At 40.3% G+C, this 21,325-nt stretch overlaps 1 protein-coding gene across 1 annotated transcript in view; it reads left to right on the forward strand.

The window, feature by feature from the left end:
* The window catches only part of LOC132871296 (semaphorin-4E-like), a 65,731-nt gene that overhangs the window by 7,045 nt on the left and 37,361 nt on the right, over positions 1–21,325 (forward strand). Inside the window, exon 3 of the mRNA XM_060905412.1 lies at positions 11,726–11,788. Within this exon, the coding sequence (XP_060761395.1) occupies positions 11,726–11,788 (63 nt within the window). The remainder of the gene's footprint in view (positions 1–11,725; positions 11,789–21,325) is intronic.

Raw genomic sequence — 21,325 nt, forward strand, 5'->3', positions numbered from 1 at the left:
CGTATATACAGTAATAGTGATAGACTACTGATACTTGATCTAACTGATAATATAAAATATTCAACCATAATCGGCTGGTCAGTGCTATACTAGATACTACTGATATATCTAGTATCAGTTCTAGTACTCAATACTTAAGTGACTTACCCTTCCAATGAGGATTATTTTCTTGTTTACAAGATGCCACATCTTAGGGGGGCCTTAAGTGACTTACCCTTCCAATGAGGATTATTTTCTTGTTTACAAGATGCCACATCTTAGGGGGGCTGACAAATCCTGAATTTCTGTAAAGATAACTGTCCAGAGATTTATAAGCACGCAGTGCTTCACCACTGAACAGCGAGGGAAAGTTAATGAGGTAATTATACACGTCTGGGTATTCCACCTCTGGCAGTTCAATATCCACTGACACGGTCGTGAAAACTACGTCCGGTAAGCGATAAGGGTCACTTAAAGCATTACCGATAAGAGCAAATAATAGAATATACAGCTCTCAGTGTGGGAGGTAGTGAGGTAGTGCAGTTGGCAGTAACCTGTGAAAGTGCAAATAAGACTATAATGAGCAGTGCAAATACTTTGTGGACAGTTACATACATGTGCAGTGTGCTTAGTGGTATATGGTAGATAAAAAGCGTAGTATATTACATGATAGGCATAGTTAAATTATATATCAGTAAATATATGTAATAGTGTGATATTATACAATATATATTAAGTTAGTATATAAATATTAAGTTAGTGTATATATAGCAGTATGTATAATATATAAGTGGCATTCAAACCCTCACAAACTACAAACCCCCACCATGGACCTGTGAGAGTGACAACACATTGCTAAATTGCCTCAATGACTTCTTTGGATGCTTTGAAACACAAAACAACACACCAGCACAGAAGACCACTCCTCCCCGGACGAGCAGGCCATATGTCTGGCTCCAGCCAGTGTGGAGAGGACCCTCTCCAGGATCAACCCACGTAAGGCAGCTGGACCAGACAACATACCTGTTCATGCTCTGAAGCAGGGGTTAAATTGGGATTGGTTATGTGGGGGGGCTCTGCCTCGTACCCGCCCCTGCCCCCGCCGCCCTGCCCCAATATACTTTTTGGAAAATAACCCTCTAATTTGATAACCATATCATATTGCACAGAGATATACACCTTATCTGTGTGTTGTAGGCGTATGTGTGTCTTGTAGTGCCCCCCTACACATTATGGCAGTTTGAATGTAGATTGGTTGGCCAATGTAACAGATTGTACAGGTTGTTGTACACTGGTTTGAAGGAAATGATTAGTGGGGGGTCTGGGGGTCCTCCCCCAGAAGTTTTTTATTATCATACATGTTATTTGCTGAATTCTGGTGCATTTTAATAAGTTGTTAGCTGACTTTACAGAGGTAGGTTGAGCAATATCATGTTAAATCTTGTCACATGCCTACAGGTGAAAAATGTGAAGGAGAAATGTTCAGTGAGAAAATTTGAAGGCTTGCACAATCTTAAACCAAAACAGTTGATTTATTTTGGAGGATAAATGTTAAATATGCCAAAACACTGTCAGTCAAATTGTCAATCAAATATATTCATGCAGTGAATGCAACCAAATACAAACAACACTATAACATTGGAAGCATTTATTATTATTGTTATTATTATGTATTCAATTATTTATTTGGCATGTGGTGCTTTTTGTATTGTCTAGAACATACATAAGATGAGCATATTATAGCAGCAAAATAGAAGCACAATCATTTGAATGCAGCAAAAGTTTTATGCATTCAAATGATTGTGCTTCTATTTTGCTGCTATAATATGCTCATCTTATGTATGTTCTAGACAATACAAAAAGCACCACATGCCAAATAAATAATTGAATACATAATAATAACAATAATAATTACACTAATAATACACTAATAATATTAACAATAAATAATAATAAATTAACATTAAATTAAATATTAACAATAAATAATAAAACACTAATAATATTAACAATACAGTGAACATAATCATTATCATATTTTTTATTATTAAAAACAAAATATCAAATAATACTGAAGAGGGGAAAAAATAATACTGATCTAAATATGTTGTGTTTTTATTTTTAGACAGTATGTGTTTTGCTAAACACATACTGTCTAAAAATAAAAACACAACATATTTAGATCAGTATTATTTTTTCCCCTCTTCAGTATTATTTGATATTTTGTTTTTAATAATAAAAAATATGATAATCTGCCCACCTTTTGAAGAAATCTGTAAGCTTCCTCCTCTTTGCTTTCCTCATTTTTAACCTTTAGCTGCTGACCTCTAAAAATCCAAGACAACAAAACAATTTATTAACCTTCTTGTATAAAAGTAAAATTGACTGTATCGACAGTTAATTAAGGCTAGAGCACAAGACGAGTGTTTTGTTTATGTTTGCCAAAAGTAGCTAACTTGAGGCAACGTTAGGCTCAACTTTTGGTCAATCTCAGTAACTTTAACTGACATCTCCCCCTTCCCCCTGGCTAATTTCTGTCGATAACTGGGGACTATGGAAATTGAACTCGCCAAATGCACAGACAGTTCGTTCAAGCACCTCTGATGGATTAGGATCGTATGCAGGTAAAAGGGGAGACGGTGTACGGAGAAAATTATAAACAAGTCACAACGCTGAAACACAAGCCCAAAAACCCGCAAACCACGACTTCTGATTTTTTTTTAAAGCGAGCTCACAAAAAAAGAAACCCCAAAGTCGCTTATAAAAAGCGGAATTGGCAACCCACGCAGTGTTCCAGAAACCAGAATCTCTGATCGCAAGTTCTGTTCTAAATAGCTTTGACAGGTCGTCTTGTTATCAGGAAAACTATTATCTATCTCATAAAAGTCATGGGTTTATTGATTAATAAAATGATATTTAATTATTCAGAACTGAAAATCGTGAAAAGGGTTTGTTGCTTTTGATGTGTGCGTGATCATATGCCATCCGCTCCGAGCTTATGTGCCGGGGCTCAGCCCCGGACAGCCCCGGCCCAATTTAACCCCTGCTCTGAAGGACTGTGCCATGGAGCTCAAGGATGTCCTCGCTGACATCTTTAACATCTCCCTGAACCAAGCTGTTGCCCCCACGTGTTTCACAACCATAATACCAGTGCCAAAGTAGCCCCTTCCATCTAGCTATAATTACTATCAGCCCGTAGCACTGACTTCTATCGTCATGAAGTGCTTTGAGCGGCTGGTCATGCAGAACATCAAGTCCATCCATCCTCCCTCCCTCCCATGCCCATTCCAGTTTGCATATAGGTCAAACAGGTCCACAGAGGATGCTATCTCCACTGCTCTCCACCCATCCCTCACTCACCTGGACTCAACCAACACCTATGCTGTTCTTGGATTACAGTTCAGCATTCAACACAATCATTCCCCAGCAGCTAATACAAAAACTCGGATATTTGGGACTCAACACCTCTCTCTCTGTAACTGCGTGCTGGACTTTCTTACAGGGAGGCCACAGAATGTGCGGGTCAGCAGTAACACCTCCAGGACCATCATGCTGGGCACAGGGGCCCCACAAGGGTGTGTACTCAAGATTCAAGATTAACTTTATTGTCTCACAAAGTGAGAAATTTGTTCTGGGCCATTCGCCCATGCTGCAGCCACAACACAGAACATACAATACAACACAATACACATACAAAGACATACAAAGGTGCCTAAAGTGCAGGAAACATTGTGAATTATAAAATAAAATAAAATAATAAAATACAATAATAAAAATACAAAAAATAAATAAGAGAGTGAATAAATAACACCTAATAGGTGTAATAAAATGCTAAAATTCTAATAAGTAAAAATACTAACCTGTGCAAAACAAACCACCACAAGTCATCTGTGCTCTGGTCTTATCTGACCTTGTTTACCAGCTTAATTGACACAGGAACAAATGGGTTTTTAAATCTGTTCAGTCTGCAATGAGGAACTCTAAACCTTCTACCAGATGGTAGCAGCTCATACTCGCCATGTGTGATGGATCGCAGATAATCTTACTTGCTTGTTGCAGAGTGGCCTGTTCATAAATACTCTGAATGGAGAAGTGCTCTTTAACACCAATAATTTTTCCAGCAGCATGAATTAGCCGAAGCAGTTTGTTCTTTAGCTGCACAGAGAGGTTACCAAACCAAGCTGTGATACTATACCTGATCAGACTTTCCAAGACTGCCTTATAAAAAATCAACATAAATCTGATCAACACCATGAATTCTCAGACGACGAAGAAAATGCAACTGTTGCTGTAGTCTGCAACAGAGGCTGTCGACGTGTGTGCTCCAGGTGAGTGCGTTGTCAATAAAGACACCCAGATATTTGTATGACTGCACCTGGGCAATGGCTTGATTGTGGATGACCATGGGCCTGTGGTCACCCACTCCTCGACGGTCAAACACCATTTCTTCTGTCTTATTCACATTCAGAATGAGGTGGTTATCGTCGCACCACTCAACAAACCTCTGAATTTCCAGAAAGTAGTCAGATATATCATGATTCTTTTTCAACAGTGATAAAATTGCAGTGTCGTCTGAGAACTTAATGATGTGATTGTTTGTATAATCAAACAATTATACAAACAATATTATACTCAGCCCGCTGCTCTTCACCCTGCTGGCCCATGACTGTGTACCAACCTACAGCACCAACCACATCAAGTTGCAGACAATATGACTGTGGTGGGCCTCAACACTAATAATAATGAAGCCAACTCCAGGAATGAGGTGAGCCAACTGGTCCAGTGGAGCAAAGAAAACAAACAATCTCTTCCTGAATGTAGGGAAGACCAAAGAGATTGTAGTCGACTTCAGGAGAGGTCACTCACAGCATCCCCATCTGACCATCGATGGTGCTGCAGTGGAGAGGGTGAGCAGCATCAAATTTCTGGGGGTGCACATCTCTGAGGACCTCTCCTGGTCCAGCAACACCGCATCGCTGGCCAAGAAGGCTCAAACTTGCCTCTACTTCCTCTGCAAACTGAGGAATGCACAAGTCCCACCCCCCATCATGTGCTCATTCTACAGGGACACCATGGAGTGTCCTCACTGGCTGCATCACTGCGTGGTATGGAGGCTGCAGTGGCTCCTGCCGGAAGACTCTGCAACGCATAGTGAACACGGCCAGTAAGATCATTGGTACCCCTCAGCCCTCCCTTATGGACATTTACCACTCCCACCTCACCTGCAGAGCCATCAGCATCGCTGGTGACACCTCCCACCCTTTACACTTATTCTTCAGCCTCTTGCCCTCAGGGAAAAGGTACCAGAGCCTCCGGGCCCGCTCCACAAGACTGCTGAACAGCTTCATCCACCAGGCTGTCAGGATGCTAAACTCTGTTCACTACCTACCCCCTGCCCCTGGACTGTAGCACATTCATTTACACAAGAACTCTTTCTCAGCTGTTTGCAAATCACACCACAATCATTTGCATCATTGTTGTACATGCTGCTATTGGTCATTTGCACTACTGTCCGTGTACACCTCATAAGCTGCTCTTTTAAGCACCTCTGTTACGGTTATTGTATTGTACTTGCACTACTGTTATTTTGTACTTGTTTGACTTCAGAGTGTATTTTTGCCTATATTATCCATCCATCCATTATCTGTAGCCGCTTATCCTGTCCTACAGGGTTGCAGGCAAGTTGGAGCCTATCTTCGCTGACTATGGGCGAGAGGTACACCCTGGACAAGTCACTAGGTCATCACAGGGCTGACACATACGGACAAACAACCATTCACATTCACACCTATGGGCAATTTAGAGCCACCAATTAACCTAATCTGCATGCCTTTGGACTGTGGGGGAAACCGGAGCACCCGGTGGAAACCCACGCGGACGTGGGGAGAGCATGCAAACTCCACACAGAAAGGCCTTCATTGGCCGCTGGGCTCGAACCCAGGACCTTCTTGCTGTGAGGCAATAGTGATAACCACTACACCAGTGTGCCGCTCCACCTATATTATCTATATTTTTAAATAGTTTTATATTTTTATTTGATTTTATAAGTGAGAGAGAAACGGCATTTCAATTCTTATATGTCCTGGATATATAGTGAATTGACAATAAAAATTTTTGAATCTTGAATCTTTAGGTTAATTGGTTGGTTGGTTGGTTGGTTGGTTGGTTGGTTGGTTGGTTAGTTGGTTGGTTGGTTGGGAGGGTAATTACTTTTTCATATAGGGCCAGGTAGGGTTGGGTAACTTTTTTCCATCAGTAAATCATGTAAACACTGCATTTTTTTTTGTTTGTTTGTTTACTTGGGCTATCTTTTTGTCTAATATTAAAATTAGTTTGATGATATGAAATATTTAAGTGTGACAAATATACAAAAATAGAACAAATCAGGAAATCAGAAAAATCAGAAAAATACTTTTTCACAGCACTGTACATAACACTGCAAATGTAGCCAACATTTTGGCGAGGGAAAATTTGGCACGGTCGTTTTCAAATAAGGTCTTTTTTTAATTGGCACTCTGTTGGCTTGTCTTGTGTCAATTCTGTGTTCAAAGTTTGAGAGAGTAAATTAAATTAAGCAATAGTATTTGAATTGTTTGCTGATGTTCCATGAATTCCATGATTTCAATATCCATTATTAAAAGTGTCAGAAGTTATAAATTAACTGCGAGTAAGCAGAGCAAAATTGTGTGAGTAATTACAACGCCAATTCCAAAAAAGTTGGGACAAAGTACAAATTGTAAATAAAAACGGAATGCAATAATTTACAAATCTCAAAAACTGATATTATATTCACAATAGAACATAGACAACATATCAAATGTCAAAAGTGAGACATTTTGAAATTTCATGCCAAATATTGGCTCATTTGAAATTTCATGACCGCAACACATCTCAAAAAAGTTGGGACGGGGCAATAAGAGGCTGGAAAAGTTAAAGGTACAAAAAAGGAACAGCTGGAGGACCAAATTGCAATTCATTAGGTCAACTGGCAATAGGTCATTAACATGACTGGGTAAAAAAAGAGCATCTTGGAGTGGCAGTGGCTCTCAAAAGTAAAGATGGGAAGAGGATCACCAATCCCCCTAATTCTGCGCCAACAAATAGTGGAGCAATATGAGAAAGGAGTTCGACAGTGTAAAATTGCAAAGAGTTTGAACATATCATCATCTACAGTGCATAATATCATCAAAAGATTCAGAGAATCTAGAAGAATCTCTGTGCGTAAGGGTCAAGGCCGGAAAACCATACTGGGTGCCCGTGATCTTCGGGCCCTTAGACGGCACTGCATCACATACAGGCATGCTTCTGTATTGGAAATCACAAAATGGGCTCAGGAATATTTCCAGGGAACATTATCTGTGAACACAATTCACTGTGCCATCCGCCGTTGCCAGCTAAAACTCTATAGTTCAAAGAAGAAGCCGTATCTAAACACGATCCAGAAGTGCAGACGTCTTCTTTGGGCCAAGGCTCATTTAAAATGGACTGTGGCAAAGTGGAAAACTGTTCTGTGGTCAGACGAATCAAAATTTGAAGTTCTTTATGGAAATCAGGGATGCCGTGTCATTCGGACTAAAGAGGAGAAGGACGACCCAAGTTGTTATCAGCGCTCAGTTCAGAAGCCTGCATCTCTGATGGTATGGGGTTGCATTAGTGCGTGTGGCATGGGCAGCTTATACATCTGGAAAGACACCATCAATGCTGAAAGGTATATCCAGGTTCTAGAGCAACATATGCTCCCATCCAGACGACGTCTCTTTCAGGGAAGACCTTGCATTTTCCAACATGACAATGCCAAACCACGTACTGCATCAATTACAGCATCATGGCTGCATAGAAGAAGGGTCCGGGTACTGAACTGGCCAGCCTGCAGTCCAGATCTTTCACCCATAGAAAACATTTGACGCATCTTAAAACGGAAGATACGACAAAAAAGACCCAAGACAGTTGAGCAACTAGAATTCTATATTAGACAAGAATGGATTAACATTCCTATCCCTAAACTTGAGCAACTTGTCTCCTCAGTCCCCAGACGTTTACAGACTGTTGTAAAGAGAAAAGGGGATGTCTCACAGTGGTAAACATGGCCTTGTCCCAACTTTTTTGAGATGTGTTGTTGTCATGAAATTTAAAATCACCTAATTTTTCTCATTAAATGATACATTTTCTCAGTTTAAACATTTGATATGTCATCTATGTTCTTTTCTGAATAAAATATGGAATTTTGAAACTTCCACATCATTGCATTCCGTTTTTATTTATAATTTGTACTTTGTCCCAACTTTTTTGGAATCAGGGTTGTAGTTAATTTCTTTAATCATGTGATAGCCTAATAATAATAATTAAAAAAACATAACCTATGTTTAGGTGTTTATCAGGTATCCTGGTATGTCCTTCTTTTAGGCAAAAAATCACAGGTGTCACTAACACTTGAAATGTTATCATACATAGTTGTGTATTAATTAGGAACCAAGCTAATGCACCAGTCCTGCAATAAATGTAAGCGTCATGAAGGCTAGAATAGTCATTATTTTTTAAAACAAATTTAGAGACCTGATGATTCAACTGTTATTTTGGAGACTGTAGTTTCTGGTGTTTTTGAAATCTACTGCTTTGCACTGACACCTGTTTATATTATTTAGTGCACCCAAGTTCAATAATTGAGGCAAGAGTAAATAACAAACACCTTTGTGTTTAATTCTATTCAGTGTAACAGCATCACAAAAAACATCCCTCAGACACAGCAGCTTCAATGGTTTTCCAACAAATGACCTGAAGGTGTCACCGTGGGTTTCAAGATATATCTTTATGATGCACACAGCAAATTCCTCGGTGTTGAATTAACACCCAGAGTGTTGGACCTATATAAACACTCTGGGTGTTAATTCAACACTGAGGAATTTGCTGTGCACTGGGATGTATCCTCAGTGATGTGCCTGGGGTCACTGGGGGTTTCGGGTCTTGCAACATCAGACCCACTCACCCAGGTGACCCAGCTGGGGTTGATCAGGTCCCGGCTTGCATCCCAGCAGCAACAAGCCATGGGTTGTTGGGCTTCATCCAGAGCCACCTTGTGACTCTTTCTGTGGCTTCAGTGATGGAGCGTAGGGGAGCCATATGCTCCCCTATGCTCCCCTAAGGTGTTACTGTGGTAATATACAGTGGTGCTTGAAAGTTTGTGAACCCTTTAGAATTTTCTATATTTCTGCATAAATATGACCTAAAACAGCATCAGATTTTCACACAAGTCTGAAAAGTAGATAAAGAGAACCCAGTTAAACAAATGAGACAAAAAATATTATACTTGGTCATTTATTTATTGAGGAAAATGATCCAGTATTACATATCTGTGAGTTGCAAAAGTATGTGAACCTTTGCTTTCAGTATCTGGTGTGACCCCCTTGTGCAGCAATAACTGTAACTAAATGTTTCCGATAAATGTTGATCAGTCCTGCACACCGGCTTGGAGGAATTTTAGCCCATTCCTCCGTACAGAACAGCTTCAACTCTGGGATGTTGGTGGGTTTCCTCACATGAACTGCTCGCTTCAGGTCCTTCCACAACATTTCAATTGGATTAAGGTCAGGACTTTGACTTGGCCATTCCAAAACATTAGCTTTATTCTTCTTGAACCATTCTTTGGTAGAACGACTTGTGTGCTTAGGGACGTTGTCTTGCTGCATGACCCACCTTCTCTTGAGATTTAGTTCTTGGACAGATGTCCTGACATTTTCCTTTAGAATTCACTGGTATAATTCAGAATTCATTGTTCCATCAATGATGGCAAGCCGTCCTGGCCCAGATGCAGCAAAACAGGCCCAAACCATGATACTACCACCACCATGTTTCACAGCTGGGATAAGGTTCTTATGCTGGAATGCAGTGTTTTCCTTTCTCTAAACATAACGCTTCTCATTTAAACCAAAAAATTCTATTTCGGTCTCATCTGTCCACAAAACATTTTTCCAATAGCCTTCTGGCTTGTCCACGTGATCTTTAGCAAACTGCAGATGAGCAGCAATGTTCTTTTTGGAGAGCAGTGGCTTTCTCCTTGCAACCCTGCCATGCACACCACTGTTGTTCAGTGTTCTCCTGATGGTAGACTCATGAACATTAACATTAGCCAATGTGAGAGAGGCCTTCAGTTGCTTAGAAGTTACCCTGGGGTCCTTTGTGACCTCGCCAACTATTACACGCCTTGCTCTTGGAGTGATCTTTGTTGGGCGACCAGCCCTGGCGAGGGTAACAATGGTCTTGAATTTCCTCCATTTGTACACAATCTGTCTGACTGTGGATTGGTGGAGTCCAAACTCTTTAGAGATGGTTTTGTAACCTTTTCCAGCCTGATGAGCATCAACATTTTTTCTGAGGTCCTCAGAAATCTCCTTTGTTCGTGCCATGATACACTTCAACAAACGTTTTATGAATATCAGTCTTTGATAGATCCCTGTCCTTTAAATAAAACAGGGTGCCCACTCACACAGTGGTGTAGTGGTTAGCGCTGTCGCTTCACAGCAAGAAGGTCCGGGTTCGAGCCCAGTGGCCGGCGAGGGCCTTTCAGTACGGAGTTTGCATGTTCTCCCCGTGTCCACGTGGATTTCCTCCGGGTGCTCCGGTTTCCCCCACAGTCCAAAGACATGCAGGTTAGGTTAACTGGTGACTCTAAATTGACTGTAAGTGTGAATGTGAGTGTGAATGGTTGTCTGTGTCTATGTGTCAGCCCTGTGATGACCTGGCGACTTGCCCAGGGTGTACCCTGCCTTTCGCCTGTAGTCAGCTGGGATAGGCTCCAGCTTTCCTGCGACCCTGTAGAACAGGATAAAGCTGCTAGAGATAATGAGATGAGGGTGCCCACTCACACCTGATTATCATCCCATTGATTGAAAACACCTGACTCTCACCTTCAAATTAACTGCTAATCCTAGAGGTTCACATACTTTTGCCACTCACAGATATGCAATATTGGATAATTTTCCTCAATAAATAAATGACCAAGTATAATATTTTTTGTCTCATTTGTTTAACTGGGTTCTCTTTATCTAATTTTAGCACTTGTGTGAAAATCTGATGATGTTTTAGGTCATATTTATGCAGAAATATAGAAAATTATAAAGGGTTCACAAACTTTCAAGCACTACTGTATGTCTGTGTCTGAGTCCTGTGTTTCACCCCATGATATACCAAAATGCTCCTTTTGATGTAGTTTATTGATAGACTCATGAACTTTGAACTGCATAAAATATTCACAAATTGAGTATAACTTGCAAACAATAACACTGCCTTGTTAAATGAATTTTATACACAAAAAACAGTACATCCAATATTTGAAGCCATAGCTTTTAACAGACACATGTAAAGTAAATGCCTAAAGCCTCATCACTGGTGGTGCACACATCACATACGCAGGCTTTTGTCACACATCTCAGACGCATGTGCGCTGTATGATGACCACGTGTGATGGGTCACAGAACCAGAGGTGCTTGGAGCCTTCATCACCACTTGTGGCGATATTAATTGAAATATTTTCTCTTTTTGTCAATTCTATTTTTTATTATATATTTGTTTCACTATTCTATTTGGCTACATTTTGTTTCATTATGTCTGTATGTATTTTAAATGAATGAAAGGTGCTACATTATTATTATTATTATTATTATTAAAATTGTTGAGTGTAGTAATACATTTTAATCTGTACTGTATTTAAGACTATATCAGTGGACAATTATACTGATTATTTCTGTTGCAGGTAAAGTGGGAGGTGACTCCAGATATGCGGAAGGCATGTTTAAACAAAGGGAAAAGTTTGGAGGTGAGATCTTTTTTTGCTGTAAAAATTATAGTTAAATTATCCAGATCAAACCTGTGGGAGTTCCATCAGGGGCTTTTGTTAGATTGGATGTTGACATGATGCATTTCCTCTCACATACATTTGCATTCAAAAGTTTGCATACACTCATTATAGACATGAATGTCATGGCAATATTGGGCTTTTAATTATTTCTTTGAACTGTTTGTTTTCTGAGGATGAATGATTGTGCAACATATATTTTTTTTTAATTAAAAATACAAATTTGGTAGGGCGGCACGGTGGTGTAGTGGTTAGCGCTGTCGCCTCACAGCAAGAAGGTCCTGGGTTCGAGCCCCGGGGCCAGCGAGGGCCTTTCTGTGTGGAGTTTGCATGTTCTCCCCGTGTCCGCGTGGGTTTCCTCCGGGTGCTCCGGTTTCCCCCACAGTCCAAAGACATGCAGGTTAGGTTAACTGGTGACTCTAAATTGACTGTAGGTGTGAATGTGAGTGTGAATGGTTGTCTGTGTCTATGTGTCAGCCCTGTGATGACCTGGCGACTTGTCCAGGGTGTACCCCGCCTTTCGCCCGTAGTCAGCTGGGATAGGCTCCAGCTTGCCTGCGACCCTGTAGAAGGATAAAGCGGCTACAGATAATGAGATGAGATGAGAATTTGGTAGCCTAGTAAACTAGATCCACCCGCCTAGCGGCCAAAAATATTTTTGCCTAGCGAGTGGGTCTAGCCTCGCACCATATCAACAAAACACCCCGGGCATCAAATCGTGCCCGCCAATCACAACGCAAGGTTTTTGTTTGGATTCTTTGGGCGGGCTTTTGCAGGAGTGACGACAAAGCTGCGCGATGCTGGAGAAAGCACAACAGGAAAGATGGCTACGGCTAGTGAACAGCGCGCGTTTAACTCTGCTTTGGAATCAGTTTTAGAAGAATTAGACTTGGAGTTTTCATTGAAACATGAGCAGGAAAAGGCTCTCTGCTCATTCCTTTTCAAGAAGGACATTTTCGCTGTTTTGCCGACCGGCTATGGCAAAAGTCTGATCTACCAGCTGGCTCCGCTCGTAGCCAAAAGGACGGGGCTAGTTTGTGCAGTACGAAGAATTAATAAACAGCTTTGAAACATTACTTTTTGATTGTTTCTTATTTTCCCGTTATTTTAAATTTAAGGGAAATTATTTCACCAAACACCACTAAATAAAAATAAAAACTCTCAAAAACAGTTTAAGCAAACCCTTGAAAAACACTTGAAAAAAAAAAGTGTGTATGTGGTACAGACTCCAAACTTGTGGTCATTATCTCCAAACTTCTTAATATCTAGAACCTGTTTATTAATTAATATGCATTTTGAAAAATTATTTATTTCAAGGCCTCCCCCACTGCTTTCTGTCGCTCTGACTACATCACAGTCACTGTTGCGCTGATTGGTCAGAGCGTTGGCCTATACGCACAGAGACAGTTTGAAAGACAGCAGGTTGTTCCTCCCACCCCATTCGGAAATGTCTACGAGCGAGGCCAGACTAAATATTCACATTTAGTCTGGCTTGCCAGGCTACAAATTTGGTGCACAATTTTTAAATTTATTTTGGGTTTTCTGAAATCAGCACAGTCAAAGTTACACATACAGGGTCAAAAATATACATACAGCACACCTAATAATTGGTCAACAGAACAGTTGTTGTTGAATGAATCAGTGATTATTTCCAGTGGTGTTAGCAGAGCTCAGGGGAGTGACGAGACAAGGATGAGAACTTTTTTTTTTAAACATAAGTAACTTTTCCTTCAGGATGGTGACACAGAGACCGATATGAATGATGCTGATAATTAGTGATAACTCATTTCCAATTGTAAGCTTACTTTAAAATTTTGATTTTGACAGTGATGTTTTTACATAAGTAAATTAGGTTATAAATGTAGATGGAGGTAGGACATCTTTCCATGGAATTAAAATGAAATACGTAAATATGATTTCATTCTTTCCTTTTTCACTTTCTCACAGTAACCAGGCTTTTAAAATGCTGATAAGTAGAAGACTTAACTTATGCTTGATATATGCACAAATAAGACACCAATTTAAATACAGGAAAGCATATATATTGAGAATATGAAACTTTTACTGTATGAAGGGTTTTACAAGGCCACCACAGATATGCAGTGGGGAAAATAAGTATTTGATACACTGCAGATTTTGCAAGTTTTCCCACTTACAAAGAATAGAGAGGTCTGTAATTTTTATCGTAGGTACACTTCAACTGTGAGAGACAGAATTTAAAAAAAAAATCCAGAAAATCACATTGTATGATTTTTAAATAATTAATTTGCATGTTATTGCATGAAATAAGTATTTGATACAATAGAAAAACAGAACTTAATATTTGGTACAGAAACAATTACAGAGGTCAGACGTTTCCTGTAGTTCTTGACCAGGTTTGCACACACTGCAGCAGGGATTTTGGCCCACTCCTCCATACAGATCTTCTCCAGATCTTTCAGGCTTCAGGGCTGTCGCTGGGCAACACGGAGTTTCAGCTCCCTCCAAAGATTTTCTATTGGGTTCAGGTCTGGAGACTGGCTAGGCCACTCCAGGACCTTGAAATGCTTCTTACGGAGCCACTCCTTAGTTGCCCTGGCTGTGTGTTTCGGGTCATTGTCATGCTGGAAACCCAGCCACAACCCATCTTCAATGCTCTTACTGAGGGAAGGAGGTTGTTGCCCAAAATCTCGTGATACATGGCCCCATCCAGCCTCCCCTCAATCCAGTGCAGTCGTCCTGTCCCCTTTGCAGAAAAGCACCCCCAAAGTATGATGTTTCCACCCCCATGCTTCACGGTTGGGATGGTGTTTTTGGGGTTGTACTCATCCTTCTTCCTCCAAACATGGCGAGTGGAGTTTATACCAAAAAGCTCTATTTTGGTCTCATATGACCACATGACCTTCTCTCATGCCTCCTCTGGATCATCCAGATGGTCATTGGAAAACTTCAGATGGGCCTGGACATGTGCTGGCTTGAGCAGGGGGACCTTGTGTGCGCTGCAGGATTTTAATCCATGACAGCATAGTGTGTTACTAATGGTAATCTTTGAGACTGTGGTCCCAGCTCTCTTCAGGTCATTGACCAGGTCCTCCCATGTAGTTTTGGGCTGATCCCTCACCTTTCTCATGATCATTGATACCCCACGAGGCGAGATCTTGCATGGAGCCCCAGACCAAGGGAGATTGACAGTCATCTTGAGTTTCTTCCATTTTCTAATAATTGAGCGAACAGTTGTTGCCTTCTCACCAAGTTGCTTGCCTATTGTCCTGTAGCCCATCTCAGCCTTGTGCTGGTCTACAGTTTTGTCCCTGGTGTCCTTAGACAGCTCTTTGGTCTTGCCCATGGTGGAGAGGTTGGAGTCTGATTGAGTGTGTGGACAGGTGTCTTTATAAAGGTAACGAGTTCAAACCGGTGCAATTAATACAGGTAATGAGTGGAGAATAGGAGGGTTTCTTAAAGAAAAACTAACAGGTCTGTGAGAGCCAGAATTCTTGCTGGTTGGTAGGTGATCAAATACTTATTTCATGCAATAAAATGCAAATTAATTATTTAAAAATCATACAATGTGATTTTCTGGATTTTTTTAGATTCTGTCTCTCACAGTTGAAGTGTCCCTATGATAAAAATTATAGACCTCTCCATTCCTTGTAAGTGGGAAAACTTGCAAAATCGGCAGTGTATCAAATACTTATTTTCCCCACTGTATTACATCACATTAATGGCGTTTAGCAGACGCTTTTATCCAGAGCAACGTACAACATACCCAGAGCAGCCTGGGGAGCAGTTAGGGGTTAGGTGCCTTGCTCAAGGGCACTTCAGCCATTCCTGTTGGTCCAGGGAATTGAACCTGCAAACTTTTGGCCCCAAAGCTGCTTCTCTAACCATTAGGTCATGGCTTCCCCATAACAGGGTTTCCCGCAGCGCTTTATAGTTAGGGCGGCCGCCTTGACAACAACTGCCCCCCGCCTTGACTACGTCCCCCCAGGAAAAAAAAAAAAAATCTGCCGCATCCGCGCATGCATAGACAATTAAAATACGGCCGCATCGCGATGAGGCCGAATAGCGGCATCTGCTGGTTAAATGTGTTACTGCGCCATCTATCACCTGTTGCTACGCCAGCATGACTTTTTTTTTTAACGGGAAGAGGCTAATTATCCGGCAGAACAACTACTGTATTTTATTTCTTTTTCTATTTTTTTTTCTGCGTGTTTGTGTAGTTTGATGTTTGTTTGAGTGTTTTGTCCGCCGGTTGTGGTGTAGCTCCGGACCCAGTTTTGGGCGTCGGTTCCCTCCAGGCCTTGGTTCGCCATGGGTGATGCCTGTGCTCCCAGCTGTGGACTGCAGTGAGTTCGTTGCTCATTTTACATCGTGGTTGTCCAGCGCTCTGCGCTTTAACGCCTGGCGTGATGTTCCGAGCGATGTTGCTCGGTGGTGACGCGGCGGCTGTGCAGGCGGTTTGGGACATACCAGCGCTCTGCATGGCGGAGCTTCTCTGCTCGCTTTGTGGATCCACGGCGTGGTGTTCGAGCGCTGTTGTTGACGGCGGCGGTGCTGGAGATGTGGGACTTGTTTTTGTGCTCCTTTTGGTGGGACTGTGGCTGCTACACCATGGGAATTACATCCTGACCCCTACTTGGTGGACTTTTTATTTATTATTTATTTTTTCTTGTCTATAATTGTAAAGCGTCCTTGGGTTTTTTGAAAGGCGCTATATAAATTTAACATTATTATTATTATTATTATTATTATTAACTACCTGAACACAATTATCTGAAGTTGTGTCAGACTAGAAGTGTTTTTGCATGTTGTGCAATTGTATACTGTGCCTTGCACTTAGTTACTGCTTTCTTTATTTATAAAGAGTAAATAAGATGTTGTTTCCTTTATGATCCTGTAAACACCTACCGCCACCCCAATCACAAACAAGACTCCACAGTGCCCCTTCAGAGTTTACAGACAACTATGTGACGTTGTATCGCACTAGAATACTTGCACGTTGTGTGATTGTATGTTATCTTGTTATTGTTTTTGTTATTGCACTTTGATTGTATGTTATTGTGTTGTTGCACTTTGTTATTGCACTTTAACTGTTTTGTTTATTTATAAAGAGTTCAGTAAATAAAAGAAGGCTGTTGCCCTTAAAGAAGTTGTTGGCCCTGTGATCCAGATTTCTCGCCAACGTCGCCCAAACAGGACACCACGCGACGCCCCCTCCCCCCTGGTCACCACCTTGACTAACTGATTTTCTGCGGGAAACCCTGCCATAAATATATACATTACCAGTCAAAAGTTTGGAAATGCCCTCTAATTCAGTGGTTTTTCGTTATTTTAAAATTTTCTGAATTGTAGATTAATACTAAAGTCATCGACATTATGAAGAAATGTATATGGAATTATTTGGTAAACAAAAAAGTGTTAATCAAACCAGAATATGTTTTATATTTTAGATTCTTCAAAGTAGGCACCTTTTGCTTAGATGACAGCTTTACACATCTTGGCATTTTCTCAGTCAGCTTTACGAGGTAGTCACCTGGAATGGTTTTCAGTTTACAGCTGTGCCTTGTCAAGAGTTAATTTCTTGAATTTCTTGACCTCTTAATGTGTTTGAGACCATCAGTTGTGTTGTGAAGAGGTAGAGTTGGTATACAGTGAATGGCCCTATTTGAGTACTGTTCTTTTTTTTTTTAGAAATATGTTTATTGGTTTTCACTTTAGAAAAGACACACAAACAAACAACACACAACCACAACAACACGGCTCAGCTACATGCACAAAACAATAATTATTACAAAAACATAGTTATGACAGTTACACAGCATCAAGCAATTTCCTATTACCTTTCAAAAAATCCTTGTAACATAATATCAGACACATCCGGGTCTAAAAAATTCAGATATGGTTCCCAAACCTTAAAGAACTGGTTTGACTTTGAGTGTACTACACATGTAAGATATTCTAGAGGTACCATACCAAACAATACATCATGCCAACCCTTAATAGTAGGCACCTTATCACTGATCCATTGCAATAGAATATTTTTTCTAGCTGCGTATGTTAGAATACAGTAAAGTCTCTGATTCCTTGACATTACAGATCTGCCTGGAAGACCCATAATAAGAGACATAGGTTCCATTTCTACCCTCACACCCTGTATCTTTTCCATTTCCGTTACAACATCTGACCAATAGCTCTGCAGTTTATGACATGACCATAGGCAATGAGTTAAAGTACCAATCTCTGTTTTACATTTGAGGCACATTGGTGACAAAGTGTGATTAAACATATGTCTGCGGTTAGGAGATATGTGCATTCTATGTAAAATCTTGAACTGTATTGATTTAGCCCGGTTACAAACTGAAATTGCTTTAGCATAGGTCCACATATCATGCCATTCATTATCTCTTATTGTAACAGAGAGCTCAGTCTCCCATTTTTCTCGAAGCTCCTGTAGGCCTACAGCTGGTAGTGTGCGCAGAGCTCCATAAAGTAGTCTAATAGACATCCTCCCATATGTTCCAAACAGCACTCTCTCCAGGGGAGATGTTTCACAGTTATCAGTGAGAGTTGTACTTTGTAATATATAGTGTCTTATCTGTAAATAACGGAAAAAATGCTGTCTGGGAATATTGTATTTCTCAACCAGTTGACTAAATGTCATTATCGTCTTATTAGAGAATAGATCATTTAACATATATATGCCATAGCCACTCCAAAGCTTAAAGCCAGCATCCATCAATCCTGGTTGGAAATCAGGATTGTTCAAGATGGGGGTGTAAATTGATGTTAGTTTTGACCTTCCTTCAAGCCTACGGGCTAGTCGCCATGCCTTAATTGTATTGAGGGTGATAATATTATCACAGAGTGATTTAATTGTTTTAAAGTTTTTGATGAACAACAAGTCCCTTAATGGGTATTTAGATAGAGAAGTTTCCACATCTAACCAGACAGACCCGTTGTCGACAAAGAACCAGTCATAAATATATCGCATATGGGCACATATTTGATATTTTCTAAAGTTCGGTAAATCTAGCCCACCTTCAGAATGCGGCATCTGCAAGGTAGTCATCTTTAGTTTGGGTTTGCGTTTGCTCCAAATGAATGCACTAAGCCAGCCATTTAGCTTTTTCACAACTGCATTTGAAAACAAAATTGGAATCATTTGGATAGGATACAGTAATCTAGGCAAAGTATTCATTTTGATCATAGCAATGCGTCCTAGCCAGGAGATTGGTAATGAACTCCAACGCTCCAGATCTTGTCTCACCTTCTCAAATAGTGGGACAAAGTTGGCTTTGTACATTTGTTGAAATTCAGGGGTTATGAATATACCTAGATATGTAAAGCCCCCTGGGGACCACTTGAAGGGGAAAGAAGGCAGCACATTAGGAACTGACTTAAGACTCCCAAGTGGCATGGCTTCTGATTTTGTCAGATTAATCTTATATCCAGAAAATTTACTAAACAAGTCAATAACATTGAGTAATATGGGTATTGATGTTTCCGGGTTTGCAACATAGATCAAGACATCATCTGCATAAAGACTTATCTTATGGTCTATCTTGTCTATTTTTAAACCATGAATAGAAGGTGTTGTCCTTATGGCCTCTGCCAATGGCTCTATGACCAAGGCAAAAAGAAGGGGGGACAGGGGACAACCCTGTCTAGTACCTCTAAATACAGAAAAGTTGCCAGACCTGATACCATTAGCTAGAATAGCTGCTTGAGGGTTATCATATAGGACCTTAACCCATCTAATAAAATTATCTCCCAAATCAAATTTGTCTAAACAGTAAAATAAATAAGACCATTCAACTCGGTCAAACGCTTTCTCTGCATCCAGAGAAAGCACCAAACCACCAATCTGCCATCTTTTAAAAACTTGAATGATATTCAGAAGACGCCTGACATTGTTAGAAGAGTTTCGTCCCTTAATAAATCCGGTTTGATCCTCCTTTATGAGCTTTGGTAATAAACCCTCAAGGCGTGTGGCCAGAACTTTTGCCAAAATCTTTCTGTCAACATTTAGAAGGGATATGGGCCTATAGGAGCCACATGCCTCTGGACATTTCCCTTTTTTAAGAATGAGAGAGATATTTGCCTCTCTTAATGTCTGGGGCAATTCGTTTTTTGAGAATGCATCATTAAACATGCTAACCAATGGATCCACTAATAAGCCAGAGAATTCTTTATAGAATTCAACACAGAACCCATCAGGTCCTGGGGCTTTCCCATTCTGTAGTACTTTTATAGCATTAATCACCTCTTCTCTGGAAACAGGGGAGTTAAGAATAAGCTTATCCTCTGGTGATACAGTGGGCATTTCCAATGGAGCAAAAAAATTATCCATCAATACAGATACACCACATGGTTGCTCTGAAGTGTAAAGATTATGGTAAAATATCTTAAAAGTGTCATTAATAAGCTTATTCTCATATATGAGATTGCCCTGTACATCAACAAGGGCTGCAATGGTTTGTGACTCCGCTCTTTTCTTGGTGAGATAAGCCAGATACTTTCCAGGTTTGTCCCCATGTTCATACATCCTTTGTCTAATAAATCGAATTTTGATCTCTTCATCTTGTGTTAGAAGATTATCTAAGGTTATTTTTATTGCATTTATTTCTGCCATAATAGCAGGGGATGGGGATGCTACATAAGCCTCTTCTTTAGTTTTGAGTTCCACCATTAACTTATTTTGCTTCTCCCTTTTTTGTTTTCTTTTACTGGCTGAAAAAGCAATAATTAACCCTCTAGCAAACACTTTAGTAGTTTCCCAAAGTAAAGCTGAGTTATCTGTGGACTGGGAATTAGTAGTCAAAAAATACCCAAATTCCGTAGTGAAGTAATCAAGAAATGTTTGATCCTTCAAAATAGATGTATTCAGTCTCCAGCATCTCACCCTACTATTCACTCCTTTAATGGAGAGATCCAAAACCACTTTAGCATGATCAGAAATCAAGATGCTGCCAATAGAGCAGGACAAAGCTCTGTGCAAAGAGAGCCTTGATAGAAAAAAGTAATCAATTCTAGTATGACAGCCATGGGGAGCAGAAAAAAAAGTATATGCTTTATCAGTAGTATGAAGAGCTCTCCAAACATCTACATATCCAAGTTCCTCACAAATTGCACTGAGAGCTTTAGTTTGTGGTGAGAGAGGCATAGCTTTAGGGGGGAGCCTGTCCATCATTGGGTTTAATAAACAATTAAAATCCCCACCTACAATGGCAATATCTGACTGAATAGCAGAAAAATCCAAAAACACTTTTGTTATGAAGTCCGAAGGATGAGCAGGAGGATAGTATACATTCAAAATAGAGATGGTCACACCCTGTATAACACCCTTAACAATAACATATCGGCCACTTTTATCTTTAACACAATCCAGTACTGAAAATTGTAAGTTCTTCTTTACCAATATAGCTACCCCTCTACTCCTTGAAGTGAATGAAGAGAAGAAAACTTGTGCAAAACCTCCCCGCTGCAGTTTTAAATGTTCTTCATCATTTAAGTGCGTTT

The sequence above is a fragment of the Neoarius graeffei genome, chromosome 23 (genome assembly GCF_027579695.1).
Source record: "Neoarius graeffei isolate fNeoGra1 chromosome 23, fNeoGra1.pri, whole genome shotgun sequence".
NCBI lineage: Eukaryota > Metazoa > Chordata > Actinopteri > Siluriformes > Ariidae > Neoarius > Neoarius graeffei.